Consider the following 23,328-nt stretch of genomic DNA (forward strand, 5'->3'; position numbering starts at 1 on the left):
TAGCATTAATATAAGAAAAATATTTCAAAGCAAATAATATTACCAGGAATAAAAAGAGTAATATTAATAATGATAAAAAGGTCAATGAGAACATAACAACCCCATTTATGAGCCTAATAACAGCTTCAAAATACATAAAGAGCCAGATAGAACTGAAATGAGAAATAAACAAATCCACAATCAAGTTGGGGATTCCAAGACCTCTTACTAATTAATGGACAGATAATGAGTGATGACAGGCAATGGCAGACAGAAAATCAGTAAGAATATAGAAGGCTTGAACACCCCCAGCAACAAACATGACCTAATTGGCATTATAGATTTTCACCAAACAACTGCCAGAAGATACATTCTTCTCAAGTGCACATGGAACATTTATGAAGTTGTATCATTTATGGGCCTAAAAGCAAGTTTTAGACAATTTAAAAGGAATCAAATCATACGAACTATTTCCTAACCACAATGGAATTAAGTTAGAAATCAGTAACAAAGATCTTGGAAATTCCCAAATATTTGGATACCAAGTGACACACATTTAAAATAACCTGTGGATCAAAGACAATGCCAAATGGAAAATCATGAAGTGTCTTGTACTGAATGAAAATGAAGACACAATGTATCAAAATTTGTTGGAATGCAGCAAAAGCAATGCTTAGAGGGAAATTTATAGCACTAAAATACCTCTGTTAGGAAAGAGGGTCTCTCAATATCTTGTAATAAACTAAATGGAAAAGAATCTAAAAAAGTATATGTTTATATATATAAAATGAATCACTCTGCTGTACATCTGAAACTAGTGCATTGTAAATTAACTGTACTTCCATTTTTAAATGGTTAAAAAAAAAAAGGTCTCAAGTCAGTGATGCCAGCTCACACTTTAAGAAAAAAAAAAAAGAGCAAACCAAGTGGAAATAAGCAGAAGAAAGAAATAATGAGTAGAAATCAGTGAAATAAAAAGCAGAAAAAAAGAGAAAATCTGATGAAAACAAAATCTGATTACTGGAGAAAATAAAGTTGATAAATCTCTAGCCAAACTCATCAGGATAAAAAGGGAAAGACGTTAACAATATTAGGAATGATAGAGGCTATCACTATAGATCTCACATATATTGAAATAATAAGAGAATGTCATAAACAACTTTATGCTGACAAATTCAACAACTTAGATAAAACGGACAAATTCCTTTGAAGACAAAGAACACCAAAACTCACTCAAGAATAATAGCCCTAAATCTATTTTTAATGTTGAATTTGTATTGTGAAAAGGAAATTCCAGGCTCAGGTTGGTTTTCTTGGGGAATTCTACCTAATATTTATGAAATAAAGTGAACATGACACAAATTTCTTCAGAAAATTCAAGAGGCAACAATGTCCAACTCATTCTCTCAGGCCAGCATGACCTGTGTACTAAAACCAGAATGACATTCCAAAATTACAGACCAATTGAAAGGAATTTAATCAAGTAACAAATTTTTTTTTTAATTTCCATTTGATCTCGTTTAGCATTTTTTTGTTTTTTTTAATTAATTAATTAATTAATTAATTTATGGCTGTGTTGGGTCTTCGTTTCTGTGCGAGGGCTTTCTCTAGTTGTGGCAAGCGGGGGCCACTCTTCATCACAGTGCGTGGGCCTCTCACCATCGCGGCCTCTCCCACTGCAGAGCACAGGCTCCAGATGCGCAGGCTCAGTAGGTGTGGCTCACGGGCCCAGCCGCTCCGCGGCATGCAGGATTCTCCCAGACCCGGGCTCGAACCCGTGTTCCCTGCATTGGCAGGCAGACCCCCAACCACTGCGCCACCAGGGAAGCCCTCAAGTAACAAATTTATGTTGAATAGAATTTGAAAAAAGGCCTGAAGTGAAAAGATGTCAGTTCTGGTGAAAAACAATAAGGAGCAGAGGCATAGACCTGGTATTGGGAATTGAATGTTTTGTTTGGAACAGGATAAATTTATGGTGCTGGTAAGATATCCAGTAATGTAATAGCTAATAATCAGTGAGTTCTTTGTGTCAGGTGCTACGCTAATCAGAAGGACTGGAGCTCAGTAGAAGGAAAAACAGTACTAGAAGTCATGCCTGTATAACTGATTCCATTTACCACCTCTGATTTTCATGCTGTGGCTATTACTACATTAAACAGAGTGACATACTTTTTAAGAGACTTTATTTTTCAGTGAATCTTAGAGTATTTTTCCCAAGGTAAGAAAATCATTATTATAAAAACTAAATGTACTCTAATATACTCCTTAATTACTATTTAGAAATCATTCATAACAAAAATAATACAACATGAGACATTTTGTCTGGAAGTCTACTGTCAAATGTGGCTGCTACTCCAATCTGGCATTCCTTTAGGAAGTCTTGTGGAGGTCACACCTGGAGAAATTCAAACTCATTACTGGCAAGGATCTCTCGGCTCTCACCCCCAACTCATCCTCACCCCATGTAGTTTAACACATCTGGAAACCAAAATGGCTCATGGTTTAACCACAGAAGGCAGCTAGAACAGAGGGCTTACACAGAGAAATCAGCGTGTACAGCCTCACCATCTCTGCACCAGCTACACCACCAGGTCACACAGGGTTCTAAATTTACATATCTGATAGCCAATGTTTTTTTTCTAAAAGAGACACTTCAAATAGGCTGCCTCACTTAAATGACCACCCCAAGTACACAGCTCATTCACCAAATGGAGAGTTATACTTTTGATATACGGGAGAAGGCATTCCACTTGCTGTTAAAAGACAAGTAGTGGCAATTTTCATTGTGCAAATACCATAGTAAGAAGTTGATTCTGAAAACAAAAGGGAGATTCAAAGAGCTGCTATCACTTACTGGAACACTACAAAATGCTGGAGATGCAAAGATCTGGCTAGAGTTATTGCCACACAACATGAAGTACGCCCAATGATCAAAAACCTCTATTTTGGTGGTAATTTTGAACCCTAAAGAGGCTGTTACCAAACCTTTCAGTTATAAAAATAAGCTGTAAATATGCAAGTACATGTCTTAAAATTTGGTGAAATTACTACTCAACAGTGGAAAGATTTTAAGATTTTCATTTTATTAAAAATATAGCAACACAATAGCAGCAGCGTCTGATAAATGTTTACTAGTACCATATGGAAGTAGTCCTACTCACATAATATACACCACCTATGCAGCACCTTTTTGTTTACATTTTGAACCCTTCCCTTGATAATCCATAGCATTATGTAAAGAATAGCACTACTGTATTAACCTAATTAAGATGGAGAGTAATATTTAACTATTAAATTGAACTACCTATACAACTACACAGTACACCCAAATGTAACCTTCTGTGAAAATCAGAGAATTCTGTAGCGTGTTTCCTAACAGTTTTTTGCCTACCAGTAACCTTAAACTGGTGGAACTCAATCTCTTCAACTCTAATTCAGCATGAATTTCATGAGTTTGAACTTACATATACAGTTAAGAAATTATCTATCTAGCAAATAAAAGTTAATCAAGAATGGAGAGAACTATTATTCTACTCCAATCCTTGGAAAATAAATCTTAATGGTAAAATATGTGAAGTTTTACAAAAATTGGCAATTCTCAAAATTAAAATGTTAGCTAGATACAAAGTAAATTTAAAAATCAGGCAACAGGCTAAAAATCTGCTTTTAAGAACAGTATGTTAAGAAATGTATTATATATAAACTAACAATTATAATAAATTAATTGCTAGAAACTATAAAAGTACCTTAAATGGAATAGAAAGAAATCTAGTTATTAGTTACTAAATCCAACCTAGCTTCAGCTTTAGCTTTTATTTTTAAAATAATGTACCACTCTTTGGCAGAATCACCAATAAAAGTGTATTTAAGAAAAACAAATTCACCCACAAACCCAAGTTTAAGTAGGGAAGTGAATTTTATTTTAAAAGATTATTTTATTACATTTATACTTGACTCCTGCTTCCAGAAATATCATTTAGCCCTTTGAGAGCACTAACTTCTGAAATCTGAAAATAAACAATTTAATTTTAAATGACTATTACATTAGTAAATAAACATGAGAACATCTAAGTATATAGGTAGTGAAATTTTTTAAAAAAATATTTAAAACACATAAGGAACATAATTACTTTGTGGAAACAGCTCTACTTCATAACTCACCCAGTTAAAACCAGATACTATCTTTCAATGAAAATATAAGAAATGTCCCACTGAAATGTTACTTAATGCATCCGTCAAAAAGAATTCATTTTAACTGCTACTTCAACTACTAAGGATTTACATCAAATCATACTATTCCAAATAGGTTTTTAAAAACTTTCAAAAGCCATTAGTATATATTATAATCCTTAAATTTGAATATCTTCAGTTGAGACCAGATATGGCTCAAGGTTTTTTTTTAATTTCAAAGGTAGCAACCTATATATAGGAATGAATAAGCGTCCTGAAGATGACTAATACCACAAAAGAAATTATTTTCTTGACAAAAAAAAAAAAAATTGATTCTAAATGCCGGTTTTTACTTTTAATTGAGGCATGTCAAAATTTAAGTCTCTATGATACTTCTGAAGATCAACATAGCATATACTGAACCCCTTGGAAAAAAAGATTCTAAACAGAAAAATCACAAGCTGACTAGTGTGTTCGTAACTATAAGTTAATTAGAGTCAATGGAAAATAATAAGGAGATAGACAGCTGTGGAAGTTAAAGGTTTTATACTTGTTTCCTCACATGAAACTGGCTAGCTTATGAAGAACCACCTTTTACTACCAGTTAAGTGCATACTGCTGAAAAGCAAGAACAAGAGGACCAAGAGAATTTGTCTAGAATGATGAATAGCAACTACAATTTAAGAAACAGAATGTACTCGCTATATAATCAAGATGAAAAAGATAATTTACAGAAGGTATTAAGTGTGAAATGGCTGTCTTCTTGGCCTTACCTCAAGTTTTCCTGACAATATCTACCTGGGATGAAAAAGACAGTTTTAAAGAAATAAAAAAATACCTTACAAGAAAAAAATAAATGAAAACATATCAGCTCTTAAAAGTGAACAAAGAGAAAAATCTCTCTCTCTCACACACACCACACACACTCACACACTCCCTCCTTCCCTCCAGTACCTCTAGACCCTAGAAAGCTTTGCTTCCATAAGCCTGTTTAAGAAAATGATTTCACTTTCTCCAGACCTCTTGTATCCCTATTCATGGCCAATTTTTATAAATCAGTGTCTGTCAAGATTAGTATGGTTATTTAAAGATGAATAAACATCATCAAGAAAAATAACTGGCAGCAGGAACCAAATAACTATGTTAATTACCAACATAAAAAACATTTAATAGAGTCCAGAGTACAAGAAAATACTCAAACTTTAAATGACGGCTTTAGACACCACACAAACATGCACTCTCCATATCAAAACAATTTCTATGCCAGCTAAAACAAGAACAGGATAAACCTAAGATGCTGTTTTGAAATGCATGAACAAATACTTCCCTCTAAAATACTTAGCTTTATTAGAGAAATAGTACTAAAAATAACAAAGATTCAAACAACATTTGTTCTATTCTACTTACATATCATAAATAAGAAGCTTTGATGCAAGACACACACACTCCTTCACAATCTTTCCATATACACCCAAGCATTCTTATATCAAAATAAGCTGTTTACCAGCCAACCGTATGTGGTTGAATGATTAAAATGACCATCTATACTTTACATAGTAAAGCATTTTCAAAAATTTTAATGTACACAGTGAAAAAAAGGAAAAAAAACAAAAAAACACAGTAATTCTGAACACATGAGGAGTAATTAAGCAGCTTCATAATCAAACCAGGCTTCATTACTTGCAATAAGGGCAATTCTTTCCATTCTCCACCAAATACTTATATTTCAATAGTATTAACATTAAAAGAAAACTCAAGTTGAAACCAAGTAACTGATGTGCTACTCAGCTTTTTAAATCTATAAGTAACTCTTCCCATGAGGTAAGGCAACTGAGTAATTTGATTGTATCAGACTGCATTAAACTAATTATACTTGATTTTTTTTTAATAACATGCTAATTAAAAGGTATAACTTTTGGAAATACAACAATGAAAAGAGTTCTGAAACTATGAGTTGTGGTCTGGGGGAAAATATTAGCAATGTTGTCATTTTACTACTTGCATACTTTCTGCAAAAAGTGTGCCTAACGATGTCGGATGACCTATATTTTAAGCTTAAGTAAACATATCCTTACACATAAGACAAACTCATATGTTCTCATATGAGAACTGTACTTAACTCATATGTTAAGTACAATTTCTGCACATCATTTATGAGAAGATGACTGAGAGGTAATAATTAAGGCCATCCAATGTAGACAACTAAAGGGTTTTGCTTTAAGTAAAATAAGAACATGCTGCTTCATTTTCAATTATCACAGTATGAAACTGATGGTCCCAAAACTGCATTGCTGTTTTAAGCTCTAAAGTCATTCTTGAAAACAGACTTCCCTCTCATATTAGGTGAGCCAAGTAAGAAGCTCTTCTGACATACCGCTTGCACACTTTTCTATGGGAGGGAATGGAGTATCCATCTAAATTCCGTATGAACTGAGAATGACTAGTCCATATAAAATTCTAGAAAACGGTATACCACATTGTAGAAGGCACTAAAGCTTCAGCTTGTGCTCCCATAGCCCATTTTGAAAACCCAGTTTTCTTTTTATAAATGGCACCTTTGCCACCTACAACTGACAACACACACTGAGATACTGTTCCTAATAAGCTTGGAAATGTCAAGAGAGTTCAAAAAGAAATGCTTACTTTGTGGGGAGACCCAATGATTCTGAACACTGAATACTAATATATTATTAGTATTTAACACAGATGTTCTTCCTTTTGAAAAAGAACAGTAGCATGCATTGTCAGTTGGTTTTTAATCCACTTATTTAAGCAACTTTAATCTGTAAAACTATTTTAAAGAAAAACTGCTGTCCTAAACAGTGAGCAAAAGAAAACACAATAGTGAGAATTTAACACAATCACTGTAAATCCTGTGAAGTCAATGTTAAAACTTCTTACATACTCCGCACTTACAAGGGTGTGTATATATTTGCACCAATTTCAAGCACATCATCAATCTGTAATATATTGAAATTTAAAAAAAAAAGTAAAACAATACAAAATCAGTTACTAGCATTTTTTAAAAGAGCCTCCAATGCTTATCTCCAGTCTTTAATGGATAGTACAAATTTAGATCTTTAATGTCCCATTTATTTTAATGGTTCTTGGCAAACACTTAACAAACCACATGACAAGTGTGTCAGCCACCATGGAAATGCACAGCTTTTAGAAGATGAGGAGTTTGGGTAACACCTGCTATTTTCACGACGTCCATGCTTTATTTTCTTACTCAGTAACAAGATGGCCACAAAGTCACCTAACAACTAAAAAAGCTGTTAGCTCATATCTTTATGCTCTACTGGATTTCTTCACTGTTTAACATCTTGTTGAGAGAATTAAAAGCTTTGGATTCTACTCCAGCGTGTGTTTAGAGGTGCATCTGTAGGTCCTATACTGCTTCTGTTTTGGTAGAGAGGTTTTCTTCATTTGGTTGACAATTCCCATTTTGCTGTACTTTGTTTTCCTCAGTCCTTGGTGCGTCCTTGTCATCTACTTCTTTTCCCACACTTGAATCTGGCTCTTTATTGTGCTCCTTTTCCTACAATGAATATTTAGGTATACATTTAATATTTTTCTCAAGAGTTGCCTGCTATTACATCTAGTTCTGGCTAAAACTTTACCTTTTGTGAATTAGTCAAACTGGGTATTATCTCCCATTACATTTTCATATAAATAGTACATGCAAACATGTATCAATATGTCCTTTGTACTTCTAATAAAAGATAGGACAATCTATGGAGATTAAGTTAGAACAAAATAGGTAAATAGAAACTCTAGGGAAGAATTCAACAAACATTGCTGACTGACTTGAAAGGTGGAACTGATCGGCTGAAAGTAAAATAGTTCCCATAGATGCCAGGACAGATTTGTAATCTGGATACCAAAGAAGCAAAAACATGGGAATGTAGAAAAGGAAATCACTATTCCTCCTACCAAAGACTGTTTAAGAACAGTCCAAATTCAGCTCTCAACTTAACGGAGAATTAAATGAGAACATGTGGAACAGTGCCTGGAATGTATTAAGTGCTCAGGAGATATTATCAATGTTACTGACAATGATGATAAACCTCTATCAGTATGGGAATAAATAAAACTGTAAGATAAAAGCTTCAGAACTCATAATTGATTTCCAAACACAAATATACTTACCAGTATAATAAGGGAATTAACCTAATTCACAAGTACTTAAAATATTTTATCAAAAAAAAATGAAGGAAAACAAAACAAAAACCCTTACCTGGTGGAATTTGGTTTTCCATTAATTATTCTAATTCAACAAACCTAACTTTGGTATATATTACAAAACCAATGATAACATCACCTGTCAAATTTGCTAAAACAAATACAGTGAGGAAAATGGCAACAAGTAAAAATATTCCAGTACATAGTTAAAATTTTTATTGTATGCCATTCTGTGATTCTCTAAAATAAGGAATGCAATTGTTTACACTAGTAAACATTACATTAATTAGTTCCTATCTTCAAAAACTAGGTTAAAAAACTACCAATTTAACAAATAGTAACAAATAGTACCTAAAACATACAAGGCGCTGGTAGTATAAAATTACCTCTATGCAATAAAGAAGAACAATCTCAAACATTAATTATTCAAACCCTAAACACTGAACGACTTGCTTACTTTAAGTGAAGTATTGTTCTTCTCCACCTTTTCCTTCCCATCTCTGTCATTACAACTCTTTCTTGTAGAGGCTGAACGTTCTCTCTCTCTTCTTTCACTGATGTGGTCCCTTTCTTTTTCTCTCTTTTTATCCTTCTTATTTCTGCTATAAGAATATTAATAATATGTCATTAACTTCTAAAAAAGTAAACACCCACTATATTGTTGACAAAATATTCTTACCTAACATTAATGCACTGTAAACAAGCGTATCAGTAACCTGGTGGACCAAATAACATAAATGAGTCCTGTAGCCCACCTAACTCCACCCCACACCCAGTTAATTTTTTAAAGACACACAAGTCATTACCGCAGAGGCCACCAAGTGTTCACATAAAACACAATTCTGCATTATGAATTTCTTAGTTTTGAAACATTCAAGGTTTATTTATCTACTGTAATCAGGATAAAACAAAACCAAATATATAATATTTTTTTACCCATCTTTTCAAAGCAAAAAATGAATAAGCAGAAAATAATAAAAACAATAAAGAATCAGATATGGCTCTCAGGTAAGGCTGAATGACTTCTAGAAAACGTGGAACTTCTAATAACCAATTATTCCATGTGCCCTCCCCTCTCATTCACAATTACAAAAAAGTCCCACCCACCAATTCAAGAGCAAACATTAAGCAGAAGATGGAATGAACAAGTTCCATTTGTAAAAATTACATATCCTTAAAATTAGAGGGAAAAAAATGATGCATTTCATATCAGAAGCATAAGACACCTTCTATTCAAAATAATTAGCCTTAATATGGAATTCTAAACTTTTTTGTCTTAATTATGAATATTTTAAAAATAAACACAAAGACCAGGAGAACAAAGAAAAACACTTAGGAAACAGACCCAAGTACCTATGAAAATTCAATAAAACAAAGGGGTGGCATCTCAAATCACTGGGGCAAAGTTCATCTTTTATAAATAAAAGACTTAGCGACAACTGGATTATTATTTGGAAAGAGACAAAACTGGGTCCATATCTCACTCACATAAATAAATAAATCCAAATGGATTAGAGACCTAAATTTTTTACATGAAACAATACAAGTACTAGAAGAAAACATGAATAAATTTCTTTCTAACTGGAGCGAAGGGAAAGATTTTTTTAGCCATAAATAAAATTCCAGGTACGATAAAATAAAAGATTCATTAGTATGCCTACATAAACTTTTGCAAAGCAAACAAAACAAAAACCACTACTAGCATATTCAAAAGAAAAATGACGAAGAAAAATACATTTGCAACATTATTTATGTATGTATATCTTTATATACAACTCTTAAAGCCAAGGAAACAACTACATCAAAAAGCATGAGATTCTTGGGACCTTCCTGGTGGCGCAGTGGTTAAGAATCTGCCTGCCAATGCAGGGGACACAGGTTCGAGCCCTGGTCTGAAAAGATCCCACATGCCGCGGAGCAATTAAGCCCATGCACCACAACTACTGAGCCTGAGCTCTAGAACCCGTGCTCCACAACAGGTGAAGCAACCACAATGAAAAGCTCACACACCGCAACAAAGAATAACCCCTGCTCGCCACAACTAGAGAAAGCCTGCATGCAGCAACGAAGACCCAAAGCAGCCAAAAATAAATAAATAAATTTATTTAAAATAAAAAAAAAAGAATGAGATTCTTAGGAATAAATTCAACCAAAAAGGCAAAAAATTTGCTGAAAAGAAATAAAGACATAAATAAATGGAAAAACATCCCATGTTCTTGGATCAGAAGACTTAGAGTTAAGATAACAATAGTATCCAAAGTGATCTACAAATTCACTGCAATCCCTATCTAAATCCCACTGGCACTGTTGGCAGAAAAAGCAAAACCCATTCTAAAAATAAAAGGATCTCCAGGGACATCAAATAGCCAAAACAATCTTTAAAATAACAACAAAATTGGAAAATACACAACCCCTGGTTTTAAATCTTACTACAAAACTACAGTAATCAAAACAGTGTAGTACTGGCATAAGGAGAGACTTACAGACCAATGGAAAAGACAGAGATATATGGTCATATGTATGGTCAAATGATTTTTGATAAGGGTGCCAAAACCCATTCAATAGGGAAAGGACAAGCTTTTCAACAAATGGTGCTAGGAAAACTGGATATCCACATGTAAAAGAATGAAGTTTTAGACTCTTACCTTACACCATATGTAAAAATTACCTCATAATGGATCAAAGACCTAAATATATAAACTAAAACTGTAAAACTCTTAGAAGAAAACACAGGGGAAAATCTTCATGACACTGGTTTTGGCAATGATTTCTTGGATATGACAGCAAAAAGCAAGGAAAGGAAAAAAACAGATCAATCTGAATTCATTAAAATTAAAAAACTTTTGTGCATCAAAGGATACTTACTCAAAGAAAGTGAAAACACAACCCACAGTATAGGAAAAAAATACATGGAAATCATATTATCTGGTAAGGGATTAACAACCAGAATATAAAGAACTACAACTTAACAAAAAACCAAATTATCTAATTCAAAATGGGCAAAAGACTAGAATAGACATTTCTCCAAAGTAGATACACAAATGGTCAATAAGCACACGAAAAGATGCCCAACATCACTAATCATTAGAGAAATGCAAATCAAAACCTTAACAAGATACCATTACACACTCACTAGAATGGCTATCATCAGAGACAGACAATAACAAGTGTCAGTGAGCATGTGGAGAAATTGGAACACTTGTACATTGCCGATGGGAATATAGAATAGTGCAACCACTTCAGAAAACAGTTTGGCAGTTTCTCAAGAAGGTAAAGAGAGGATTACTATATGACTCAGCAATTACAACTACTAGGTATAGAAACAAGAACATGTCCACATCAAAACTTGTACACAAATGTTCATAGCAGCATTATTTACAACAGCAAAAAAATGGAAACAATACTACATGTCCATCAACTAATGAATGGTTAAACAACAAAACCTGGTTGTATCCATAGTGGAATATTATTCACCCCTAAAAAGGAATGAAGTACTGATTCATGCTACAATATGCATGAACCTTGAAAATGTTACATTTAGTCAAAGAAGTCAAATACAAAAGACCGCACAGGGACTCCCTGGTGGCGCAGTGGATAAGACTCCATGCTCCCAATGCAGGGGACCTGGGTTTGAACCCTGGTCAGGGAACTAGATCCCACATGTATGCCGCAACTAAGAGTTCACATGCCACAACTAAGGAGCTGGTGAGCTGCAACTAAGGAACCCTGGAGCCACAATTAAGGAGCCCACCTCCCGCAACTAAGACCTAGTGCAACAAAATAAATAAATAAATATTAAAAAAAAAAAAAAAGGCCACACATATTATATGACTCTATATGAAATGTCCGTTAACAGGCAAATCCACAGAGACAGTAAGTAGATTAGTAGCTGTAAGGAGCCATGGGGAGTAACTGCTAATGGGTACAGGCTTTCTTTCAAAGTGACAAAAAATGTTCTGGAACTAAGTAGCAGCAATGGTTGCACAAAATTGTGAACTCTTAAGAAAAATGCAATGAAAATTACTAACAATCACTGAAATGCACTAAGGGTGCATTTTATTTTACATAAACTACTTCTCAATTTAAAAAATAACTCAGAGGGCCCCTGCCAGCCACTGGTGGGGGACTCACACCCAAGGAGACAGGAGGAACCCCAAAGTGAACCGGTAGGATGTAGGGGGACTGAGGGGGGAGGAGAAGAGGAGGCCAGACAGGATCAGCACCCCTGAGGTCGGGGAGATAAGGAGAGGCAGGGGGGAGGGACCCTCCAGAAAGAGCAGAAGAGGAACGGAGGGCGATCGCCTGGCCCACTCGGGCCACGGAGCCTGCGGAGCTCCCAGGCTGGTGCCTCCCCTCCAAAGCCCCCTCTAAGCTGCGTGGGTCCTGGGGGCATAGGAGGGAGGCCGGGAGATCAGGAGAGGCAGGGAGGAGGAGCCCTCCGGGAGCAGCGGTAGAGGAGCAGAGGGCGACTGCCACGCCCACCCAGGCCCAGGGAGCCTACTGAGCTCCCAGGCCGACCCTATCCTCCAAACCCCCCTCCAGGACGCACGGGTCCTTGGGGGCATAGGAGGGAGGCTGGGGACATCAGGAGAGGCAGGCAGGAGGGGCCCTCCCAGACTGGAGGAGCAGGAAAGGAGAAGAGGGTGTTTGCCCTGCCCATTCGAGCCCAGGAAGCCTGCTGGGCTCCCAGGTGAGGTTCCCTGCCCTCTGAGACCAGGGGTGGGGGGCACTCCTGGGCCCCTTCTGTTCCTTGAGCCTAAACCCCAGCTCCCCACAGCCCCCAGGGCCTCTTCCAGCCCTGGGGGTCCTGAGCATTGGCCCCGCCCACAACCCAAACTTCGCCTTTGCTCAGGTCCCGCCCTCCACAGCCAAGACCTCTCCCCCCGCCTTTTTTTCTTTTTCTTTTCCCTCCTCCTCTTTTTCACTATTGTGGTACTGATGTACCTTCCAGTTGTTGATTCATCTGTATTTTTATTTTTATATTCTTCCGAACATATCTGTTAGTTTCCTAATGTAATTTTATTTTTTACTTTGTTATTTTTATTTTTATTTTTTGGGCACCGCAGGCAGCTTGCGGGATCTTGGTCCATGAGCCTGGAATCAGGCCAAAGCTCCTGCGGTGGGAGCTCCGAGTCCGAACCACTGTACTAACAGAATCTCAGACCCCAGGGAACATTCATCAGAGTAAGGTCTCATGGGGTTCCTCATCTCAGCACCAAGACCCAGCTCTACCCAATAGCCTACGAACTCGAGTGTTGGAAGCCTCAGGCCAAAGAACCAGTAAGACAGGAATACAATCCCACTCATTTAAGAAAAAAAAAAAAAAGAGAGAGACGGCAAAAAAATATGTTACAGATGAAGGAGCAAGGTAAAAACCTACAAGACAAAATAAATGAAGAGGAAACAGGCAATCTACCTGAAAAAGAATTCAGAGTAATTAGAGTAAAGATGATCCAGAATCTTGGAAATAGAATGGAGGCACGGACTGAGAGAATACAAGAAATGTTTAACAAAAACCTAGAAGAACTAAAGAACAAACCAACAGAGATGAACAACACAGTAACTGAAATGAAAAATACACTAGAAGGAATCAATAACAGAATAACTGAGGCAGAAGAATGAATAAGTGAGCAGGAAGACAAAATGGTGGAAATAACTGCTGAGGAGGAAAACAAAGAAAAAAGAATGAAAAGAATTGAAGACAATCTCAGAGACCTCTGGGACACTAAACACATCAACATTTGAATTATAGGCGTCCAAGAGAAGAAGAAAAAAAGAAAGGGTCTGAGAAAATATTTGAAGAGATTATAGTGGAAAACTTCCCTAACATGGGAATGGAAATAGTCACCCAAGTCCAGGAAGCACAGAGAGTCCCATACAGGATAAACCCTAGGAAAAACACACCAAGACACATATTACTCAAACTAACAAAAATTAAATTCAAAGAAAAAATATTAAAAGCAGCAAGGGAGGGCTTCCCTGGTGGCGCAGTGGTTGAGAATCTGCCTGCCAATGCAGGGGACATGGGTTCGGGCCCTGGTCCGGGAGGATCCCACGTGCTGCGGAGCAACTGGGCCCGTGAGCCACAACTGCTGAGCCTGCGCGTCTGGAGCCTGTGCCCCGCAACAACAGAGGCCACGATAGTGAGAGGCCTGCGCACCGCGATGAAGAGTGGCCCCTGCTTGCCGCAACTAGAAAAAGCCCTCGCACAGAAACGAAGACCCAACACAGCCATAAATTAATTAATTAATTAATTAATTTAAAAAATCAAAAATAAAAATTAAAAATAAAAAAAAAGAGAAACTGCCAAAAAGATAAAATAAAAAATAAAATATAAAGTGAATCAAAAAAAAAAAAAAAAAAAAAAAAAAAAAAAGCAGCAAGGGAAAAACAAAAAATAACATACAAAGGAATCCCCATAAGGTTATCAGCTGATTTTGCAGTGGAAACTGTGCAGGCCAAAGGGAGTGGCAGGATATACTTAAAGTGATGAAAGAGAAAAACCTACAACCAAGACTACTCTACCCAGCAAGGATCTCATTCAGATTCGATGGAGAAATTAAAATCTTTATAGACAAGCAAAAGCTAAGAGAATTCAGCACCACCAAACCAGCTTTACAACAAATGCTAAAGAAACTTCTCTAAGCAGGAAACACAAGAGAACAAAAAGACCCACAAAAACAAACCCAAAACAATTAAGAAAATGGTAAAAGGAACATACATATCGTTTACAACCTTGAATGTAAATGGATTAAATGACCTAACCAAAAGACACAGACTGGCTGAATGGATACAAAAACAAGACCCGTATATATGTTGTCTATAAGAGACCCACTTCAGACCTAGGGACACATACAGAATGAAAGTGAAGGGATGAAAACAGGTATTCCATGCAAATGGAAATCAAAAGAAAGCTGGAGTAGCAATACTCGCATCAGATAAAACAGACTTTAAAATAAAGATTACAGAGATAAGGAGGGACACTACATAATGATCAAAGGATCAATCCAAGAAGAAGATATAACAATTATAAATGTTTATGCACCCAACAGAGGAGCACCTCTATACATGAGGCAAATGCTAACAACCATGAAAGGAGAAATCGACAGGAACACAATAACAGTAGGGGAGTTCAACACCCCACTTACACTAATGGACAGATCATGCAAACAGAAAATAAATAAGGAAAAACAAGCTTTAAATGACACAATAAACCACATAGATCTAATTGATATTTATAGAACATTCCACCCCAAAGTGGCAGAATACCCTTTCTTCTCAATTGCACATGGAACATTCTCCAGGATAGATCACATCTTGGGTCACAAATCAAGCCTCAGAAAATTTAAGAAAATTGAAATCGTACCAAGCATCTCTTCTGACCACAACGCTATGAGATTGGAAATCAATTACAGGAAAAAAAACTGTAAAAAACACAAATACATGGAGGCTAAACAGTGCGCTACTAAATAACCAAGAGATCACTGAAGAAATCAAAGAAGAAATAAAAAAATCCATAGAAACAAATGACAACGAAAACACGACGACCCAAAACCTATGGGATGCAGCAAAAGCAATTTTAAGAGGGAAGTATATAGCAATACAATCTCACCTCAAGAAACAAGGAAAATCTCAAACAATCTAACCCTACACTTAAAACAACTAGAGAAAGTAGAAGAAAGAAAACCCAAAGTCAGTAGAAGGAAAGAAATCATAAGAAAAGTGCAGAAATAAATGAAATAGAAACGAAGAAAACAATAGCAAAGATCAATAAAGCTAAAAGCTGGTTCTTTGAGAAGATAAACAAAATTGATAAACCCTTAGTGAGACTCATCAAGAAAAAAAGGAGAGGACGCAAATCAATGAAATTAGAAATGAAAAAGGAGAAATCACAATGATGCTAAAGAAATACAAAAGATTATAAAAGACTACTACAAACAACTGTATGCCAATAAAATGGACAACCACGAAGAATGGACAAATACTTGGAAAGGAACAATTTTCCAAGACTGAAACAGGAAAAATTAGAAAATATAAAGAGACCTACCACAAGTAATGAAATTGAAATTGTAATTAAAAATCTTCCAACAAAAGTCCCGATCCAGATGGCTTCATAGGCGAATTCTATCAAACATTTAGAGAAGAGCTAACACTGATGCTTCTCAAACTCTTCCAAAAGATTGCAGAGGGAGAAACACTCCCAAATTCATTCTACAAAGCCATCATCACCCTGATACCAAAACCAGAAAAAGATATCACAAAAAAATAAAATTATAGACCAATATCACTGATGAACATACATGCAAAAATCCTGAACAAAATACCAGCAAACAGAATCCAACAGCACATTAAAAGGATCATACACCATGATCAAGTGGGATTTATCCCAGGGATGCAAGGATTCTTCAATATACGCAAATCAATCAATATGATACACATTAACAAATTAAGGAATAAAAACTGTATGATCATCTCAATAGATGCAGAAAAAGCTTTTGACAAAATTCAACACCCATTTATGATAAACACTCTCCAGAAAATGGACATAGAGGGAACCTACCTCAACATAATAAAGGCCACATACAACAAACCCACAGCAAGCATCATACTCAATGGTGAAAAACTGAAAGCATTTCCACTAAGATCAGGAACAAGACAAGGATGTACACTCTCGCCACTCTTATTTGACATAGTTTTGGAAGTCCTAGCCACGGCAATCAGAGAAGAAAACGAAATAAAAGGAATACAAATTGGAAAAGAAGAAGTAAAACTGTCACTGTTTGCTGATGACATGACACTATACACAGAAAACCCTAAAGATGCCCCCAGAAAACTACTAGAGCTAATCAATAAATTTGGTAAGGTTGCAGGATACAAAATTAATGCACAGAAATCTCTGGCATTCCTATACACCAACAATGAAAAATCAGAAAGAGAACTTAAAGAAACACTCCCATTTACCACTGCAACAAAAAAAATAAAATACCTAGGAATAAACCTGCCTAAGGAGACAAAAGACTTGTACTCATAAAACTGTAAAACACTGATGAAAGAAATCAAAGATGACAAACACATGGAGAAATATACCATGTTCTTGGATTGGAAGAATCAATACAGTGAAAAAGACTATACTACCCAAAGCAATCCACAGATTCAATGCAATCCCTATCAAACTACCAATGGCATTTTTCACAGAACTAGAACAAAAAATTTCACAATTCGTATGGAAACACAAAAGACCCCAAAGAGCCAAAGCAATCTTGAGAAAGAAAAACGGAGTTGTGGAAATCAGGCTCCATGACTTCAAACTATACCACAAAGCCACAGTAATCAAGACAGTATGGTACTGGCACAAAAACAGAAATATAGATCAATGGTACAGGATAGAATGCCCATAGATAAACCCACGCGCATATGGGCACGTAATTTACGACAAAGGAGGCAAGAACATATAGAGTGGAGAAAAGACAGCCTCTTCAGTAAGTGGTGCTGGGAAAACTGGACAGCTACATGTAAGAGAATGAAATTACAACACTCCCTAACACCATACACAAAAATAAACTCCAAATGGATCAAAGACTTAAATGTAAGTCCAGACACTATAAAACTCTTAGAGGAAAACATAGGAAAAACACTCTTTGACATAAACCACAGCAAGATCTTTTTTGACCCACCTCCTAGAGTAACGGAAATAAAAACAAAAATAAACAAATGGGATTTAATTAAACTTAAAAGCTTTTTGCACAGCAGAGGAAACCATAAACAAGACAACCCTCAGAATGGGAGAAAATATTTGTAAACGAAACAACAGACAAAGGATTAATCTCCAAAATATACAAACAGCTCATGGAGCTCAATAGCAAAAAAACAAAGAACCCAATTAAAAAATAGGCGGAAGACCTAAATAGACATTTCACCAAGGAAGACATACAGATGGCCAAGAGGCACATGAAAAGCTGCTCAACATCACTAATTATTAGAGAAATGCAAATCAAAACTACAATGAGGTATCACCTCACGCCAGTCAGAATGGCCGTTATCAAAAAATCTAGAAACAATAAATGCTGGAAAGGGTGTGGTGAAAAGGGAACCCTCCTGCACTGTTGGTGGGAATGTAAATTGATACAACCACTATGGAAAACAGTATGGAGGTTCCTTAAAACACTAAAAATAGAACTACCATATGACCCAGCAATCCCACTACTGGGCAGATACCCTGAGAAAACCATAATTCAAAAAGACACATGTACCACAATGTTCACTGCAGCGCTATTTACAATAGCCAGGACATGGAACCAACCTAAATGTCCATCGATAGGTGAATGGCTAAAGAAGATGTGGCACATATATACAATGGACTATTACTCAGCCATAAAAAGAAACGAAATTGAGTTATTTGTAGTGAGGTGGATAGACCTAGAGTCTGTCATACAGAGTGCGGTAAGTCAGAAAGAGAAAAACAAATACCGTATGCTAACACACATATACGGAATCTAAAAAAAAAAAAAAAAAAATGGTACTGATGGGCAAGAATAAAGAGGTAGACATAGAGAATGGACTTGAGGACATGGGGTGGGAAGGCAAAGCTGGGGCGAAGTGAGAGTAGCATCAACATATATACACTACCGAATGTAAAATAGTTGGCTGGTGGGAAGCAGCAGCACAGCACAGGGAGATCAGCTCGGTGCTTTGCGATGACCTAGAGGGGTGGGATAGGGAGGAGGGGAGGGAGGCTCAAGAGGGAGGGGATATGGGGACATGTGTATGCATATGGCTGATTCGCTTTGTTGTGCAACAGAAACTAACACAGAATTGTGAAGCAATTATACTCCAATAAAGATCTATTTAAAAAAATTAAATAATAAAATGAAATAAAAAATAACTCAGGATGGAAGTGGGGCTGGGTATAGTCACTGACCATACACACACAGACACACACACGGTGTATAAAGTGATAGTGAATGCTGTCTTTTGTGAAGAAAAGAAGGAGAAATTCAAATACATGTATCTGCTTAATTTTGCAAAAAGAAACACAAGGAAAGATAAACAATTGATCACTTACAGAGGGTGGATGTAGCTACGTAAAGTAAAAGGAATGGGGAAGGAAGTGACATTTTGCAAATATAAGTACACCTTTTTGTCTATTTTAAGTTCACAACTGAGAAAAGTTTTGACTTTCAGGAGTGAAGTATTAAAAAAAAAAAAATTTGGCCTACCTCCTAAATATCCTATGCCTTCCTTTATTCTCACCTAAAAATAATAACCCACAAACAAACAAAAGAGCCCTGCTGGGAAACATGCTCCTTCTATCCTGGGAAAGCTTTTTAAAAGTTTCTCTTCTATACCTAGAAAACCACAGAAAACCAACTGAAAACCTAGGACCCATCAGTAAGATAGTGGGATGAAAATATATACATACAGAAATCAATACCTTCCTATGTACAAACCCAATCTCCAATTACATGACATAATGAAAGAAAAGACCTCATTTACAAGAACAAAGAAGTAAAACATACCTAAAAATAAACTGAAAATGCATAAAATCTGTATGAAATAAACACTGAAACATTCATGAAAAAACACTAAGGATGGCCTGAATAAGTAGGCCATCCATGTTCCTGGATAGAAAGACTCACCTTTGTAAAGCTTTATTTTTTAATAATCTATTCATCAATTTCCCTAATTAATAAATGTAATACAGCTATAACACATATTATCAGTAGGTTTTATTTCTAGAGCCTAGACAACTAACTCAAGGTCAAATAGAAAAATAAACACACAAGAATGGTCAAGAAAGCTCATAAAAAGAGCAATGAGGAGTATGGGGAAGAACGGGCCTTACTAAATATTTAAAAATGCTATACAATCTGAATCATTAAAAGCATGGGGCACTACTGGTACACAAATCATCAGTCAAACCAATCCAACAGCAGAGAAGCCCCAGAAATAGACTCCAACACAGACAGAAAAATTTAGTATATGACAAAGGAAATATATCAAATTAGCGTTAGGAAAACTGAGTTTTTAATAATGATATTGGAACAACAAAGAAGCATTTAGAAAAATAAAATAAAATTGGATCAATGTGCCATATGGCAAACAAGGATAAACTCCTAATGGATCAAAGACGTAAATGCAAAAATTAAAAGCATAAAAGTACAAGAAGAAGCAATGGGGGAATTTTATTATAACCTTGGAATAGGAAAGATTTTTCTACCTTTAAGACTCATAATGTAGAAGTCACAAAAGAAAAAACTTGAGGAATTAAACTATATAAAAATCAAAAATCTCTATAAAATCAAGTCTCATAAACAATTTCTAAGAAGAAATGACAAAGTAGGAATGATACTTGAAACCAAATCACTAAAGAATAATCTCCCTAATACAAAAAGAACTCCTGGAAATAGGAAAAAATAAACCAAAAAAACACCCCACAAAAACAGACTCCATGAAAAATGGGCAACGTATACAACTCACAGAAAAGGAAATACAAATGGCCTTCAAATATATGAAGAGATGGCCACCTTCACTCTTAAGAAAAATGCAACGGAAATTACTATACACTGGTACCACTTCTCATCTATCAGATGGACAAAAATACACAACTTTGGTAACAATCTGCAGCTGCTATAGGGAAACAGGCATTCTCATACAGAGCTGGTTAAAGTACAAGCTGCTGCCAATCTTTATGAAGGCCAACAGGGAAGGAAATCTCTCGAAACTACAAACACACTCACCCTCTGACCCAACAATAAATACCATTTATGAAAACTTTCTCTGCATACTTGCACGTTACAAAATTATGTACGTACAAAGCTGTTCATTACAGACTTATATAATTTATAAAAGGAAAATTAAGAAAACCCATTCTACTGCAGGCTGGTTACATAAACCAGGTACTGCCAGATAATGGAAGTCCATGAAGTTGTAAAACGGAATGAAGCAGCACTTTCTGATGAATACAGAAAGTTCTCCTGGTAGTTAAGTGACAAAAGCAAATTGTACAACAGTGTATATTTTGTTTTACCTTTTGTAGAAGATGAAAATAAAAATTATATATTTTCATCTGTACCTATATACAAAACTGGAAGGATATACCAAAAAAAACTAATAAAGTCATTACCTGTGGGAACAGGGTAGATGGACACCTGGGTGGAAGTTAAGACCTATCATTATATAACTTTTTATACTCTCTGGATTTCTAAACCACGTAAATACATTACATATTACTCATTCAAAATATGAAGTTAAAAAAAATAGACTGAAAAGAGAAAATTTTCCCCCTGCTTCCTCCTCAGTTTTAGCACATGCTTTCAACCTACCTCCTAGGGGATGGAGACCTAGAAGATTTCCTTTTTATGGTTTTTGATGTTCTTGGCGATCTGGAGGAACTCCTGCTTCTCCTCCTACGCCTTTCCCTGAAAGTCAAAAATATGTCATTTTAAAAAACAGTAATTTAAATAAAAGATAATTCAAATACACAAAATCAAAAGGGTCCTTAATGCTCTCAAGTGAATAGTACTCTTTACAGGGCAGTTTAAACTAATGTCTTTCATGAAAATGTTCTATTATCTAATTCTAGTACAGGTCAAATTATGAACTGTATATTTTACAGACCAATGAAAACATCTTCTAAGATTTCATATCAGAAAGGGTAGATGACCTCCTTTTCACCTGATTTATTTGGACAGTAATTTCTTGAGTAGAAAAATAGTAATGGATGTTTCATATTCTCTCTCAAGTCAAACATGTTCTTCCTCAGCACCTAAAGCATGTGTTGCTTATCAGATCCTTTGTCATGCATCTAGCTCCTTGCTGCCCCACTGTGGATTATTTTTTTAACAAGGTAACAGGCCCTTTTCAAGAAGTGAAAGGTAAATGGGCTTGCAAAATGTGAACTTTTTAAACCCAAGTATGTAGAATGTCTCTAAACATTAATTCATTTTAGAGAAATTGCTTTTACCCCCTTAACCTACCGTTTCATTATTGTTGTTCTATTCATTTAAAATTGAGCACACAAGTTGCTTAGATATAAGGAAATTACTTAAAACCTGGGATTTAAATATGATGAAGTCAAAAATAATTATTAAATAGATTAACAGTTTTATTATTATTAAAAACTATTTTGCTTAACACATTACCAAATGATGCATACTCTAATAAACTACTTCATTTGTAAGGGTGGTCAACTTAGAAACAATGAATTTCAAGATGTCTATTATTCAGGTGATGAGGTATAAGGGTACATTTATTAAATGATTAATGTAGCCAATGACCTATCTCACAAGAAGCTCTGATAATTAGTGGCCACATAGCTGAAACAACCAAATCCTCTAGGATTCAAGTTCTCCTTATCACCTCAGTAAGCTGATTCTAGGCTAATGAAACATTTTGTGTGCATTTTTCATCTGTAAAATAAGAAACTAGACAATGCTCATATGTGGTATACACAGTAGATGTTACGACCAAAAGAGCTCAAGAACTTTGAGAACACAAATAAATCAATTCCAACTCTACCTAAGGTTCTCTCCTCCGTTACCCAATTTTATTTCCAAGTCACCCCCAAATTATACTTCCTAATATGGAAATTAGATGACGTTATTCCATTTAATCAATGCCATTCTGTAACAGCACATCCCTACCCCGCACAAGAACCAGAAGTACTTTTTTCATAGCATGAGAATATCAGTGTATTCCAGACTTTAAGTTTACACAAAATGGCTCCATCTTCATCAGTGTAACTCTTTACCTGTATGTTCAGGAAGCACTATGTACAGGTGGACATCTAATAATTACCAGTTAGTGATAATGAGAGCTAAGGCTGGACAGACAGGAAGCTAGAATGTCAGTTTGTCGAGAAAGAAGCTGTCAGCTGTAGTATGCAGAATTGGGAGTTGATTAGGCTTACATTTAAATTTTAGTTCCACATCTTACCAACAGCACGACTGGGGTCATATTACTTTATCTGAGACTCAGTTTTTCCAATTGAAAAAT

The 23,328-nt window shown here is 35.7% G+C and overlaps 1 protein-coding gene across 4 annotated transcripts in view; it reads right to left on the bottom strand.

The window, feature by feature from the left end:
• Positions 1-3,041: 3,041 nt before the first annotated feature.
• Positions 3,042-23,328, bottom strand: part of SREK1 (splicing regulatory glutamic acid and lysine rich protein 1) — a 55,372-nt gene continuing 35,085 nt past the window's right edge. For 3 of the 4 annotated variants that reach the window (XM_082457245.1, XM_082457247.1, XM_082457248.1), the window contains 3 exons: positions 21,657-21,752; positions 8,792-8,936; positions 3,042-7,690 (listed from right to left, as the gene is read on the bottom strand). In XM_082457245.1, the coding sequence (XP_082313371.1) occupies positions 7,541-7,690; positions 8,792-8,936; positions 21,657-21,752 (391 nt within the window). In that variant the 3' untranslated portion in view covers positions 3,042-7,540. The remainder of the gene's footprint in view (positions 7,691-8,791; positions 8,937-21,656; positions 21,753-23,328) is intronic. The other variant, XM_082457246.1, reaches the window with a different exon arrangement.

Source organism: Balaenoptera physalus (genome assembly GCF_965194825.1).
Source record: "Balaenoptera physalus genome assembly, chromosome: 3".
Lineage (NCBI taxonomy): Eukaryota > Metazoa > Chordata > Mammalia > Artiodactyla > Balaenopteridae > Balaenoptera > Balaenoptera physalus.